Source organism: Melanotaenia boesemani, chromosome 16 (genome assembly GCF_017639745.1).
Source record: "Melanotaenia boesemani isolate fMelBoe1 chromosome 16, fMelBoe1.pri, whole genome shotgun sequence".
Classification (NCBI taxonomy): Eukaryota; Metazoa; Chordata; class Actinopteri; order Atheriniformes; family Melanotaeniidae; genus Melanotaenia; species Melanotaenia boesemani.
In genome coordinates this window covers 28,232,726-28,245,997 of record NC_055697.1, presented here as the reverse complement: position 1 = coordinate 28,245,997, position 13,272 = coordinate 28,232,726, and the positions used below count along the sequence as shown (strand labels likewise).

The following is a 13,272-nucleotide window of genomic DNA, read 5'->3' as shown; positions in this document are numbered from 1 at the left end:
AAAGACAAAGACATCAAAGTGGACAAGAAGAAAAGTATTCAGCTTTAGGTGAAAACTAAATAAAGCTGGATAAATATTCATATTAATCAGAGAAAACTAAACATCCAGTCATCAGTAAGGTCTCCAGACAGGCTCCTCCCCTCTCATGGAAAGACACGCCCCATCTATGTAATTAGTCAGAGCTGTGATGATGTTTCGCTCCTCTCCCATGGTTTGGAGCGGTTGGTTCGGTCCGTAGTAGAAGCTGCTTGGCTGGAATGAACCACTGTGGCTCAATGGAGGGGGAGCAGGGGGAGACGCCAGGTAGGAGCTGTTCGGAGGAGGCTGAGTGGAGTATGGGAGAACAGGCAGGTGGTGTATTCTAGGTGATGGAGTAAAGGGCGATGTAAGAGAGGTCACCTGACCCAAATACGTTGGCTCATTGGTCCACAGAGTGGAGGACAAGGACCTGCAGTCTGAAAAGAAAGAAAGAACGGCCATGCAAACATCATCAATGGATTGATTTTGCTCAGCTTAAAATACATTGTCTCCTCCAAACACTGCTAACTCTCAGCTCATGGACCGCTGTCCTAACTTTTTATTTTTTATTTTTTTATTTTAGAAAATTTCACTGTGTAATTGTGATGCTACCTCCACCATGCCTTACAGTTGGGATGGGGGCTTTGGTTTTTATTTACCTTGCTTAACATATCCAAAGAAAGTCCTCTTTAAGATCTGTTTGAGCTACAGATACTGGTGCTAAACAGTTTGAAGCTAATTAAATTTCAAAATGTTCTAAGAACCAATATGGTTCTTATAATGTATTGTTTGTACAACCCTCGGGTGTAATTTCAGTTTCTAAAGATGACTGAAGTGAAGGCAGACGATTTACCTCAACAGATCACAGTGTTTGCCTACTTTTTGAGGGATTCAAGATGCTGAAGTTCTTCACCTAATCAAAAATGTTCAGTCAAGCAGTCACAGTCCTAGAAGTTCTTAGAGTATCTGGCATTTTCAGAGCAGCACCTGTAGACTGAACATTTCTGATGCATTTACTTCTGAAGTACCCAACTAATCATACAGGTAAAATGTCCCTGTAGTACTTTGTTCATCTCTTGGTACTGAAGGGGGTAAGCAGTTCTACTTAACTTCATTTAACTGGCACATTTTATAATTAGTAACTTTGCAGAAGTCTGTTGGCATAAAATGTTTTACTTTTCTCCAACCTGCGCTGTTATTGTGTTGAATAAAAACATGAAAAAAGTTTGTATGTTTGTATGTTGTTAATTATGGCAACAAAATACATTCTGTCATTTAAAACCTCATATCTGACTGCATTTCAGCTAAAAATACTCGCACCTGATGAGCCTGTGCTGCTGCTGTTAATGCTGGAGCTGGAAGACCTGAATACTCCTGGCTTCAGCTCCTTTTGTCTCTGTCCTGAGACAATAAAAAGTGAAAAGAAAGTAGATGTGCATCACATCACAGCTCTGATAATCCTGCCTTAAACCTTTGGATTATTCTCTTTTGTAGCTACTAACGTCTTGGCAGCCGAGGTCCATCCACGGTGATCTTGATTGCTCTGTGCAGGGTGGCAATCTGAGGAGGCGAAGTCATCACATTTATTGACAGGGTGAAACTCTTGCCTGAAAAAAAAAGATTCACATACAGGAAAATGAATAATATTGTGAAGGAAACTTTTGTAACAGTGAAGGGTCTTGATGAGGTTTCTTGGCCTCTTTCAAAAGAAAAATGTAAGGTTTAAAATCTGGGTATTTGGATGTTGCAGTGACTCATTTAAGGAGCTCAAACAGACATTTATCTTATCCAGATTCCAAAATTAAACAAGGGTCTATTAAAAGGAAGACTTGAAAGTGGATAAATATCTGAGTATTATTTATGTATATGAATTACTTTGACAACTCAGTGTTTACCTCTGCCACTGCGACCAATAAAGCGGAGGTCATTGAAGTGGGCATAACCTTGCTTCATAGTTGTTGTGGCATTGCGTAGCTCAGCGCTGTTGTTGTCATCATTGCCCGCCATCACTGTCACAACCACACCATCTGGCACATCGTTGCCAAGAGCAACCACCTGGAAAGAGTTGAAATATTTGCAACTATCCTTTGTGGGATTTGTAGTCTTTGAGCTGAGAATGTATGTAATGATAGACAGGTTGCTCACAGTGAAGGATCTTGGCAGGGTCTTGTTACACCTCCAGTGTTGTGGCAGGCCACTGCAGATGAAGTTTGGGCTGTCAGTCCGCACCAGGCCTCTAGGAGGCGCTGTGCTGCAGTGGTGAAAAGGTCTATCCTCCTGCTCATTGAGTTGGCGGTTGGCAGGTGATTGCGCCAACCTACATTTCCCCACTGGATCTGAGACCCAGTAGACATAGAGATTTTCTTTGATATATATATTTTTTTGTCTCTTTATTCTAAAACATTGGACATATTAGTTTTTTATGTATTTTTTCTTAAATCCTTTTGTTTTAGATTTAGATTGTTAAAGGACATTAAGATATTAAAAATCAAATAAAAGGATTAGATGTAAAAATTTGCTCATTTAACATAATGTGGTTAAAATGCATAAAGTTATCAATTTGTGAAGACTGAAAATGTAATAGATTTCAGTGTGTATACAAGGAAACCCAGGAAAGGTCTGACCAAGTTTAAGTCGCAACAGGCAAGACTATAATATGTCACTATACTATAATAAGTACTACTCACAAAAAGATGGGGACATTCAGCTTTTTGTATGAGGTCAGAATGTACCTGTAATGCACTATAACCTTTACAGGTGAACTTCATTTGACTTTTCTAAACTTTTAAATGCACATGTACAACATGTATTTATTGCACAACAAGCTGCTCTCTAGCAAGGTATTAACCACACACACACACACACAATGTCTGAACCATGAATAGACCGCTAAAGGTTCTAATTCAATGACAGCTTGTATTTAAACAGTCCTCTTCATCAGACTGTTTATATTTTGACATCATAAGACTGAGATTGTATTGATACATTGACATTTTTATGTATTATGGTATACATTTTACTGGTTTAGCTTTTGTTTCAATAAATAGTCTGAGATGAAGGAATTACCATTGCACAATTTTACTTAAATGTCCCATAATCACTCCAGGGTTTCCCTCAGAGATAAAGAGAAGATCTCAGACTTTTTCTGGTGATTTGGGTAGACTTCATTTTTATTGTCATCATTATCATCATCTTTAACATAATTGTTGTGATTTACATTTTTTTCTTTTCATCCCTGTTTTATCTGTTTTATTTTTTGTATTGTTTCTAGTTGTCATTGTTACCATTCAGCTTTGTCAATATTATCCATATTATTTAGTTATCATGAATGCTTTTTATGTTGGAACCTGCCATTAGTTAACAGAGTTATGTTTTTATTATTATTATTATTATTATTATTATTGGTTTTAGTAGTATTCTTAATAATAAGAATAATTTGATTATTTATTAATCTACAGTATGTTGTACTGTAGAGTTGTACTACACAGACAGACCCACTCGCACCACACAGTTTTTACACTTCACTATATTCTTTTAGGTGATATACAGTGTAGCAGGAATCTTTTAAATTTTACATTAATTCCACCTGAAAGTTGAAAATCTCACATTTTTTTTGTGAGTAGTGTCTCTAAAATATTATTTCAAGTTAGTAAAAACACAGGCTGTTTGCAACAAAATTGGTTGAAAATGGACACCAGTGTTTTAACATGTCAGGTTAATCATATAGAGAATCAGAAGATGGATCATGCCTAGTTGCATGTTAAGACATCAGCACCGTCTTCCGAAGAATGTCCTTCCATTACCTGCTTTTACAACCATAGTTGCTTGTTTTGTTTGGCTAAAAGGTAAATATTTTGTAGATGGTGAGAAAATGGAAAATAAAAAAGTGTAAATGAAGATAAAACTGATCACAATCACAACATTGAATGCATATTTAGCTAAACTTATTAACAAGCTGAAATCAGATCCCTGTTGTTTATTTGGTTAAAATACATCTGCCAAATACATTCAGAAATCTGTTTACTTTTTATAGTCATGAAGTTGGTTTTATAAATCAGTTATTGATAATAAATATATTTAAATATTGAAACATAAATATTTATCTTTTGTTTATGAGGATTTGAAATGGCCTGAAATATGAATTTAGAAGCTGATCCTACATTTTGAAAAACACATCCATAAAGTCAGAAGTCAGTGTTTGTGCATTAAAAATGTAATATCAGGCCAAAAGAAAATAAAATATAGTATCTAAATAAACTGAAGTCAAAGTTGCATTTTCTTTGAGTCTTATTGTCTAATCTTGAACGGGTTGTACTGGAAACACAAATTTCCCTGAGGAATTCCAAAGGGATTAATAAAGTATTTCTGATTCTGATTCTGAATTTAAAATAATCTTATCTTAATCTTTATAATAATCTAAAAATTTAATTTGGCCAAATTGATCCTCTGTTTTACAGATACTAAACATGTCTAAACCAGCTGTATTAATCAAATTACTAACTTATTCTATACCGTATAGATGTGCATAGTTTAGCATTTCGCGAAAAATAAACCGCTGAAGAAACCATTTATTATTGAAACGGTCAGAAAAGGAAGAAAACTACATTTACCGAAGTTCTGCACTCCTCATACGTCATCACACTGCGCCAACAATCGAACCAACAAATCAAGAAATACAACAGTGGCGTCTGTTTGATAAACTCCGGTGAGAATTTACACTTTTCCCATTATCTTCTACGTGTCTTCGCTTTAATTCTGTCTATCCTCCCACCCACCTTTCCCCTTTTTGTTCTCTATATTGTGTTTTATTAACCGCAGTGTTTGAATAGGAGGGGACTGCGCTATATTATCATTCAGATTTCACTGCCGGACGGGAAGTTACTGCGGTCACACCACCTGTCCAACTGTGAGTGTCTGTGTGCATGGGCGGTGTGTTTATTCGCCTCATATATGTTCTGCTATGTTGTTATTTTAAGGCGTTGCTCTTATTTCCCTCGGAGTTGACTTGTTTTGTGTTGGTGAAGTGACCAGAAAAGCTAACTGCAAAATCCGTATGAAGTATAAACAATGCCGCAATGTGAGGCAATATATTTAACACTCCAGTGCCAAATACAGTGGCCTGTTTTCTGTTGTAGTCACCTATGTCTAAGTAACCTAAAATTAATTGGAACTTTTGAGAGGAAACACGTTTTTATGGACCTGTGGCGGTTATATAGAAAATTGGCATGTTCATTTTTAAAGTAATTGCTTTCTTAAAGCAAACTGATTTCTGCAGTATGTGAAATATTAAGTTTATCTTACAGCTTTTAAAATAAAAACAAAAGCTTTTTGTCTTCTTCTTGCCTCTAACAGATTGTAAAATGTTAAAGTTGCAGTACTCCAAAAGCTATGTCTTAAGATGTATGTACTAGTTACAGTTGACCTTTAATATTAAATTTTGTGTTTGGGAAATAGTATATTTGGACACAGTATATTAGTATATTTTAGGAGATCAGATATTAATACATAATTTTAGCATTATTCAGTTTACTGAAAATGGCATAATGATAAAGATTATGGAATCATGCAAGAAAAAAGATGAAAGAGAAGGACATATTTAGTGGTGATGCAGTGAACTGCAACCTTTCCCCTGTAACTTTTGGTCTTTTTTGATTTCTTTGTCTTTGTTTCTTTGTCAATGTGTATGTGGTAATGAGCAGCCCTATGGCTGGCTCTGCTGCCTCCAGTTCTAAAGACCGACCAGCTTCCAGGACCAGTTTTATCCCAGAGCTACAAAGCATGATGTAAGACACAGACACACACACACACATACTCTGCATATACATAAAGAAAAAAAGAGTCTCACCCCAGTACAGCATCGGACTGCTGCTGCTGCTGAACAGACTGTTTGAAGCCATGGAAACCTATTTAACAAACGACATAGCCACAACCGTCACATTGGGATGTGCTCTGGTTGATGGAAGCGCTGATACAAACACAGACATTGTGTTATAAATCTTTTTTACTTGTCAAACCTAACCTTTTTAATCTCTGTTTGACTTATAGCTTTATTTACATTTGAGTAGGAGTTAAAACAATTAGACAATAAAATGGTTTTAAAAATGAATGAGTAACATTATATTTTCAGCATTAGACTTTTAGTCTCTTTGCATTTAGTTAAAAGACTTTAAAATCGACTGCAGATGTGTAAAAATACTCAAATAAACACAGAGAAGTGGCAGAATTTACCAGTAATGATGAACATTGTGAAGGGTGAAAATAACTTTAAAAAATAAAGAAAAGAAAAAAGTTTTAGCTTTTAAATTTTGGGGAATTTCCTTAATTTTTCTTTGTACTCAGTAACTTGGTAAATGTATTTGAGCTTTGCAATCAAGAACAAGCAGTAAATAAGGATTTGTGATTAACAATTTTCAGCAGTAAGAGGATAAAATGGGAGATAAGTCAATAACAATATTTTGTGGAGGAAAAACGAAAAGCAGGGACATTTCACATTTAACCATAGAAATTATTAGAAAAGAGAAAAAGTGAGCAACTTTATTTATTGCTTAAGTTTAAATTATTTTAGTTTACAGCAGAGTGTGCATCCACTACATTTGCCCTGTTCTTATCATTCGGAGGAAAAATGGTGCGTCCGTGAAGTACTCACCTAAAGTTGTGTGTGGGCTGCAGAGGTTGTTGGTGGTGGTCAAAGAGGCTGAAACCCAACTAAACCCCAAAACCTACAACCAGCGCTCTGTCTGACAGCCAGATCTCCGAACCTGAGGCCAACCTGCCCGCAACCCCAAACCAGAGCTGCCCTCACCTGCATGACTGATGGCTGCACGCAGCCAATCACAGCACAGATATAGAAGGGAAGGTGGTGCCTGTAAAGTGTGTGTATGTGATGGGAAAAAGAAAAGAGACAGAGGGAATGGATGAGATGGGAGAAGGAAAGAGCTGCAGGATGTGGGTTTGGCTTAGTTTGCCATCGTGGAAGTGGTCTTACTGGATGCAAATTGAGATTTGACCAAACTGTGGTCAAAGTTTGTGTGTGTATGTGTGTGTGGCCTTTTGACCTCAGTGTGTGTGTGGGAACATTTGCAAGCTCCTTTTATATGGACTGAGACTTTGAGGAGTTACAATGGCTTCAGTTTTATTGGAAGTTTTTAATTTGAATGTAGATGCAAATTTTTATTGGGTCTGAAGTTTTATGACTTGGGTGATTTCAGTCATATGGACCATTTAATTTCAAATAGATGGTCGTTCCTCTGCCTGGTTGTTAGTTTGTACTACTGATGCAAGTACAGCATTGAGGTTGAGGAGGTAAACAGAAGCACAAGAAACAATGCATATGTCTTGTATTGGATATTAGGAGTGTAAATATTCAAAGTTTACCGATATCACAAATTTAGCCAAAACATTATTTAAATTAGATTCAGGATTCAATGATCAGTATTGGAAATCATCATCACAGTGATGTGCTAGTATAACATAAACACTTCTATTCATAACTAAAAATATTAGAAATCGATTTAATTCCTGAGCTTAGTCAGACATTTAAATCAAAATCTGTGTTTTCTTTTCACAAGAACCGGCTGTACCTCATTCTGCATGTTGAGCTAATGCAAATGTTCACTTTATGTAAAAGAATTTCTATTTGTAAACATTAAAGCAGGATATAGAGTAAGCCTTACTCCTATTTAGGATCTAAAACTAAATAATTTTGGGAACTTATAATAATCAAGATAATACAGACTGAACTGATCACAGTTAAAACACCTTTGGATATCAATATTTTCCTCATTAAATTGAAATAAGAAATTATATTCCATTAGGGATGTCTTACTAATTATGACTTTATTGATATATTATTGATGTTTTCCATTTGGATTTATTCCATTGGATTTTTGATCATCCAATCAATGTATTTATTCAGATGGATGTAATATTTCTTGAAATAAGAAGTAAGAAACAGGGATAAAAGAACAAAGTTTAGGTCTTATCTATCTTCAAACATTGGTGTGGCATACAGCAAGAACAAAAATGAGATATTTCTGGTTTAAAAAATCACTTTAAGCTGTTGTGAAAGTGTTGAGCTAAAAGGGATATATTCAGAAATCATGATGATTTCAATGTGCAGCTGCTATATCTGTCAGACAGTAACTTGTTTTTTAGATTCCTGGAGAGCAGCTCTACCTGATGACCTGCAGCACGTATCAGTGTGGTTGTGCACAGGCGGTTGGTCACCACAGCCAGGCAGAATTAAAAAGAAATGGAAATCATTAGCAGCATCTGTTGGGTTTGGGAGTTATTCATGCTGCTGCTCTGTTCCAAAACCAATGCTGTATCAGTTTATGCTATTTATATACTTTCTGTGAGCATTTTGGGGTCTTTAAGTCAGAGTCGTAGCAGATCACAGCAGGGAGAGGAGGCATAATTGAAGGTAAAGGTACAGGAAATACCAGCTGTGCTACTGTAAACACAAATATAAACTTTCCAACAAGTGTCAGATGATGAAACATCAGATCTGAACATGATGTAGGATTTGCACCACCAGACCAAAAACTGCTAAATTAAACACTGCATGTGGCTGGATTACGTCCCATCAGAGGCTAGCTGTGTCTTTGAAATAAGATTACAAAATGAGACAATTCAAAACACTTTATTTATCCTCAGGGTGGCAATTAAAAGACACAGAGAGAGCCCCACATTGGACACAAATCATTAGAGGTTATTATTAACATAAAAACATTAGCGGTAAAACCAATAAAACTCAAGTAAATAAATAAATAGCTAAAGAAAAACTGCAAATACATGACACAGCTTTTTTTTTTTTTTCACAATACGAACCTGTTGTGTATTTAGTGACGGTGATATTACTGCTTCACAGTATACTGCAGCAGGGAAATAGAGGTTACTGTATATCTGTTAGCTTATCTACAATATTAGAAGTAAATGTAAGCAGATCAAGAACCCCACCTCCTCCCTAAATGTCAGACTCAACCTTTCAGTTAATAACAAACCTTCTTTATACAATAAAAGTAACAATATTGATTAAATATTGTGTTCTGTTTCAGATAATTAATTCAGAAATAGAGCTTATGAACACAGTTTCAGATTTACTTTATTTTCTGTTTAGATCTTCATCACCAGGACTGATATGTCACATTATTGTGTGTGTGTTTTCAGGTTTGCTCTGGGAGATGCTCGCAGGCCGTTGCATGAGACGGCAGCTCTGGTGGAGGATATTGTGCACACACAGCTCATTACTATGGTAACATAGATTATGTATTATGTTGAGATCCTGAAGTTGCTGAAGAGTTTACTACATGTTTAATATTGTGTAGTTCTTTTAACTGCCTACATTATAGTTTTTTATTCAGTGAATCTTCCGAAATGTTTCTATTTATACCAAACAAGTAGATGTGTATTATAAATGTAGACTTTTAACAGGATTTATTCTCATTATTAAATGAACACAGTCTGTTGGATCGTTGTCACAGTTTCAGACTTCTGGAGGCAGTAATAGAGTTGTCGTTAAGTTTAATTAACCTCTAATTGATTTGCTCAGCGCTGCCACATGATTGTCAGATGTCTGATTGACAGTAAAGTTGTGCGTCTGGGTGATTCTGATGCTGCGGGTTGATTTATTAGCTGCATCAGGCCTGTGAGGGTGCGGCGCTTCGTGGTTCAAGGGTCATTTCAGCTGAGGACATCTTGTTCCTGATGAGAAGAGACAAGGTATCCCCCCACACACACACACCCTCCCAAAGTGTGGCTGAAAACTAAATATGAACTCTTTCCTTATCGTTAATCTTACTGATTTGCAGTTTTGAAAATAATTATTGTCCTGTCTCTTCTGTTTTCGTTTCCTAATTTCTAATGTCCATTCATTAGAGGAAGATGGCACGGTTGCTAAAATATCTCCAGTTTAGAGATTACAAATCCAAACTCCTCAAAACTTTAGAGGATGATGACGCTCAGCAGGAACCAGGTAGACACAAGGGCATATTTATCATAGAAACTAGTGGCTTTCATCTTTGATTTGAGTTTTTTCTTCATATGTGTGACACTGTTTGTAGACAGGTTGGGTGGTGCAGGCACCGCTGTTGCCGGTGGTAACCAGCGCAGGCAGCGATTGGCCCAGGACTTCCTGGTGTGGATGGATCAGACTGGTGAACTCCTGTCATTAGCAGAGCATCAGGAAGTAGACTCCGTCAAACAGGAGAGGATGGAGGTCAGATATTTCTAGGAAACACCTGCTTGACTGTAGAGATTTTTACTTTGAAGCTCAGTGTACAGAACGAGAATGTTGATGCTCATGTGTCCTCATATTCAGCGTCTGGATCGTCGGAGTCAGAACATGGACCCGGCTCAATATGCAGAGTTCTGTGAGAGTCGACAGCTCAGCTTTGGTAGGATTTTAAACAGTTTATTTTTTCTGGTTTCATTTCATTTTTAGAATGTTGGTTAAATATAAATTCAATTAAATTTCTTTTTAACTTTTTATGTGTTTATACTTCCTTTATCTGCAGAAATTGTGCCTGTTATAGCTTAATCTTAGGACAATAAACATAACATTTTAATAAGTGAATTCCTTCTTTTAACTGTATATGAATTTACTGAAGTAGTCAGTGCTGCAAGATGATGCTCTTTATTCTTCTTTAAACTAGTTATTTTATATATCAAATGTCATTAAATTATTATTATTTGAATGATATATTCTCCATTAATAGGTCAGTTAGTTGGTTAACCATCAGTCCAGAATTCACTGATACACACTTACTTAAAAATTAAAGCAGTAAAAAGCTTTAAATGTAGTTTGCTGAATGAATGCATATGCATTTTCTGCTCTCATCCCTTCATTTATTCTTCATTTATTGGTTATAAAACAGTCTGAGATGGTCGAACTGTTTTGTAATTGAAACTCTTAATGAATGAAAATAATTCCATCATTTTAATTGTTTCTTGATCATTTTTGTAAATAAACTTAACATTATTCAACTTCCAACCCTATTTAACTCACTGATTTGTTAAATATTACATTTATTTAAACTGATTTTGGAAAACATTTGCTTAGTTTTAGTGTTTTGAAAATCACAGCACTCATTCTGGTAACTTGTGTCTGTTGTGGTTTGCCTCCTGCCCGTGCAGCGAAGAAAGCGTCGAAGTTTCGGGACTGGCTGGACTGCAGCAGCCTGGAGCTGAAACCCAACAGTATCGCCATGGAGGTCCTCTCATACCTCGCCTACGAGACGGTTGCCCAGGTAACACATGAAGACATGATGTTGCAGAGAGTAGTTTGTTTTTGGTTTAAAAAAAATACTATTACTAGATTAATAGATTGTGGCCATATTTTATATCATGAAATGTAAGGATAATTTTTATCGGTCAAACACTTTTAATTACCTTATTATGAATTTTATAAATCTGGATAGACATAAACATAGATGCATATAAACAGCATCATGACTGACTGGCAGGTGTTTGTTTTTCTACAGATTGTGGATTTGTCTCTGTTGGTGAAGCAGGAAATGACCGCAAAGATGGATCCAGTCAGTCATGTGATCTCTGCCAGCTACATCCACTACAACACACACACTGAGGTGCACACACACACACACACAATTATTTCCTCACTTTTAGTTGTTTTCAATGATTAAATCCAGATATTGTTTTAGATGTTTAGAATAAATAAATCTCTCTTGCAGGTGAAGAAGGATCCAGATTCACCTGAGGCCACGCCCCCCTCCACACCTGGATCCTCACTCTCTTCAAAGCCCCTCCTGCAGGGTAACGGCAGTGTGGACAGTCGCGCAAGACAGAGGAAGCGCAAAAAGGTGTGTGGGCATGTTGTACAGATTTTTATACTGTTATGGATTCCACTGTGATATTCAGTTTAAACATGCTCATGCATGCCGTTTCCTAATGTTTTGGAAATAAAGTAAAATATACTGATTGGTGGAAGGTACCAGGGGTTAGGCAGAACGTGAAACATACAACAAAATGTTAGAATTTCTCGCGTTAAATTTTCCTTCATAAATAATCTGAACGCTGTCAAAGTTCTCTAATGTGCCATCGATGAAGTTCATTGTTCCACATTTACTAAATTTTTAAATGAGCTAAGTTGAACAAATATATGAATCCTAAGCATGTTCTCATTGTAAAAGCTTCATTAACTTTTTATTCACCACAGAACTCCTTAACTCCAGTTGCGTTCAGCATTTCCAGAAGCAACACTGGAGTCATGCACCTGCTGTCATTTGTTGTATTAACTCTGAACTGTGTGTTGCAGAGCTGCCCAGCTACAGTGGAGCTTCCCAGTGGAGCCATCCAGCCCAGTCACATCAGAGAGGCTATTAGAAGATACAACTACCGACACACAGTATGTACACACACGCAATTACATGTTGTGATAAATTGTAGTCAGGATGTTTACCTAAAGCATTAAGTCAAAGACAACTTTATCTCTCAAGGGTAATTTAGTCTGACAGTCCTTGGTTAAGAATACATGCGAAACACATTTCTGTTTTTTAAAGGAGATTTTCATTCATGCAACATGTGCTGTATGGCCATTGTTCATTAATTCAACAGAAGTCTCATTTCCCGCAGCTAAATGCTAAACTTTAAAAGGATTTTGAAGAGATAGAAGTTATTAAAAATTTCTTAAAGATTCGAGACTTATAACTCTTCTTCTGTATCATAGTTTCTGTACTAAACCCTTTTCTGCAAGGCTCATATTGTGTGCAAAACCCAGACAAAATACAGCCCCGTTTCCACCAAGGGTTCCTGCTTGGGATGGGAAATCCTGATTTTTGTGTTTCCACTAACAAGCTTACCCAAACCTGGGATGTGGGCTATAATCTGTCTGCTGCATAACAGCACGACACCGCCCTTGAATTAAACGCAACAGAAACAAAGGAGAATTGCAGACACTGAAAAGTTTGTGTTCTTTCTTCTTGGGATGTGGCTTTAAAAAAAATCCACAGCATATTTAAACATAGTGCTGTTTCCGCTTTGTTCTTAGTGCTGAGGCACACAGGAAGTAACAATTCTTTCAACCAATCAACGGATAGCAGTTAACCACCTTTTAGGGTTGTACTAAACATCTCATCTCTCTTGGTCAGAGTGCTTATCGGAGGAGCGGGATGTCTTTCCTCAGCTGCTGACAGCACATCCACGTATCAAGCGCACACCGCTGTACGTACCTGTACACACATTTTTGTTCTCTTGTTTAATAAAGATAGTTTTCCAGTAAGCTGTGTGTGTAGTTTT

At 36.6% G+C, this 13,272-nt stretch overlaps 2 protein-coding genes across 6 annotated transcripts; one reads left to right on the top strand and one right to left on the bottom strand.

Moving 5' to 3' along the window:
- Positions 1 to 111: 111 nt before the first annotated feature.
- On the bottom strand, positions 112 to 6,872 carry runx2a (RUNX family transcription factor 2a). Its single transcript, XM_042009547.1, has 7 exons — positions 6,665 to 6,872; positions 5,864 to 5,921; positions 2,164 to 2,354; positions 1,914 to 2,073; positions 1,521 to 1,625; positions 1,339 to 1,419; positions 112 to 455 (listed from the first exon to the last, which is right to left on the bottom strand). Exons 2-7 carry the CDS (start codon positions 5,913 to 5,915, stop codon positions 112 to 114), a joined length of 933 nt encoding a protein of 310 aa, XP_041865481.1. The 5' UTR covers positions 5,916 to 5,921; positions 6,665 to 6,872.
- On the top strand, positions 4,654 to 13,255 carry supt3h (SPT3 homolog, SAGA and STAGA complex component). Of its 5 annotated transcripts, none has more exons than XM_042009543.1 (12): positions 4,654 to 4,723; positions 4,848 to 4,924; positions 5,718 to 5,801; positions 9,187 to 9,271; positions 9,652 to 9,738; positions 9,895 to 9,991; positions 10,080 to 10,234; positions 10,337 to 10,412; positions 11,152 to 11,264; positions 11,499 to 11,603; positions 11,709 to 11,837; positions 12,293 to 13,080. In XM_042009543.1, the coding sequence occupies exons 3-12, from the start codon at positions 5,722 to 5,724 to the stop codon at positions 12,446 to 12,448; spliced, it is 1,083 nt and encodes a 360-aa protein (XP_041865477.1). In that variant the 5' UTR covers positions 4,654 to 4,723; positions 4,848 to 4,924; positions 5,718 to 5,721; the 3' UTR covers positions 12,449 to 13,080. The 5 variants fall into 5 exon arrangements, with proteins under 5 accessions (XP_041865477.1, XP_041865478.1, XP_041865479.1 ...); XM_042009544.1 differs by having other exon boundaries at positions 4,666 to 4,723; positions 4,837 to 4,924; XM_042009545.1 differs by lacking the exon at positions 4,848 to 4,924 and having other exon boundaries at positions 4,667 to 4,723.
- The last annotated feature ends 17 nt before the right edge of the window (positions 13,256 to 13,272 follow it).

Coding starts and splice junctions, on each gene's coding strand:
- supt3h (XM_042009542.1), top strand. CDS start 5,710: ATGAGCAGCCCTATGGCTGGCTCTGCTGCCTCCAGTTCTAAAGACCGA. Junction 9,272..9,651: donor ACACACAGCTCATTACTATG/GTAACATAGATT, acceptor TTGATTTATTAG/CTGCATCAGGCCTGTGAGGG. Junction 10,413..11,151: donor GAGTCGACAGCTCAGCTTTG/GTAGGATTTTAA, acceptor CTGCCCGTGCAG/CGAAGAAAGCGTCGAAGTTT.
- runx2a (XM_042009547.1), bottom strand. CDS start 5,915: ATGGCTTCAAACAGTCTGTTCAGCAGCAGCAGCAGTCCGATGCTGTAC. Junction 2,355..5,863: donor CAGTCCGATGCTGTACTGGG/GTGAGACTCTTT, acceptor ACTGGGTCTCAG/ATCCAGTGGGGAAATGTAGG. Junction 2,074..2,163: donor CCCTGCCAAGATCCTTCACT/GTGAGCAACCTG, acceptor AACTCTTTCCAG/GTGGTTGCTCTTGGCAACGA.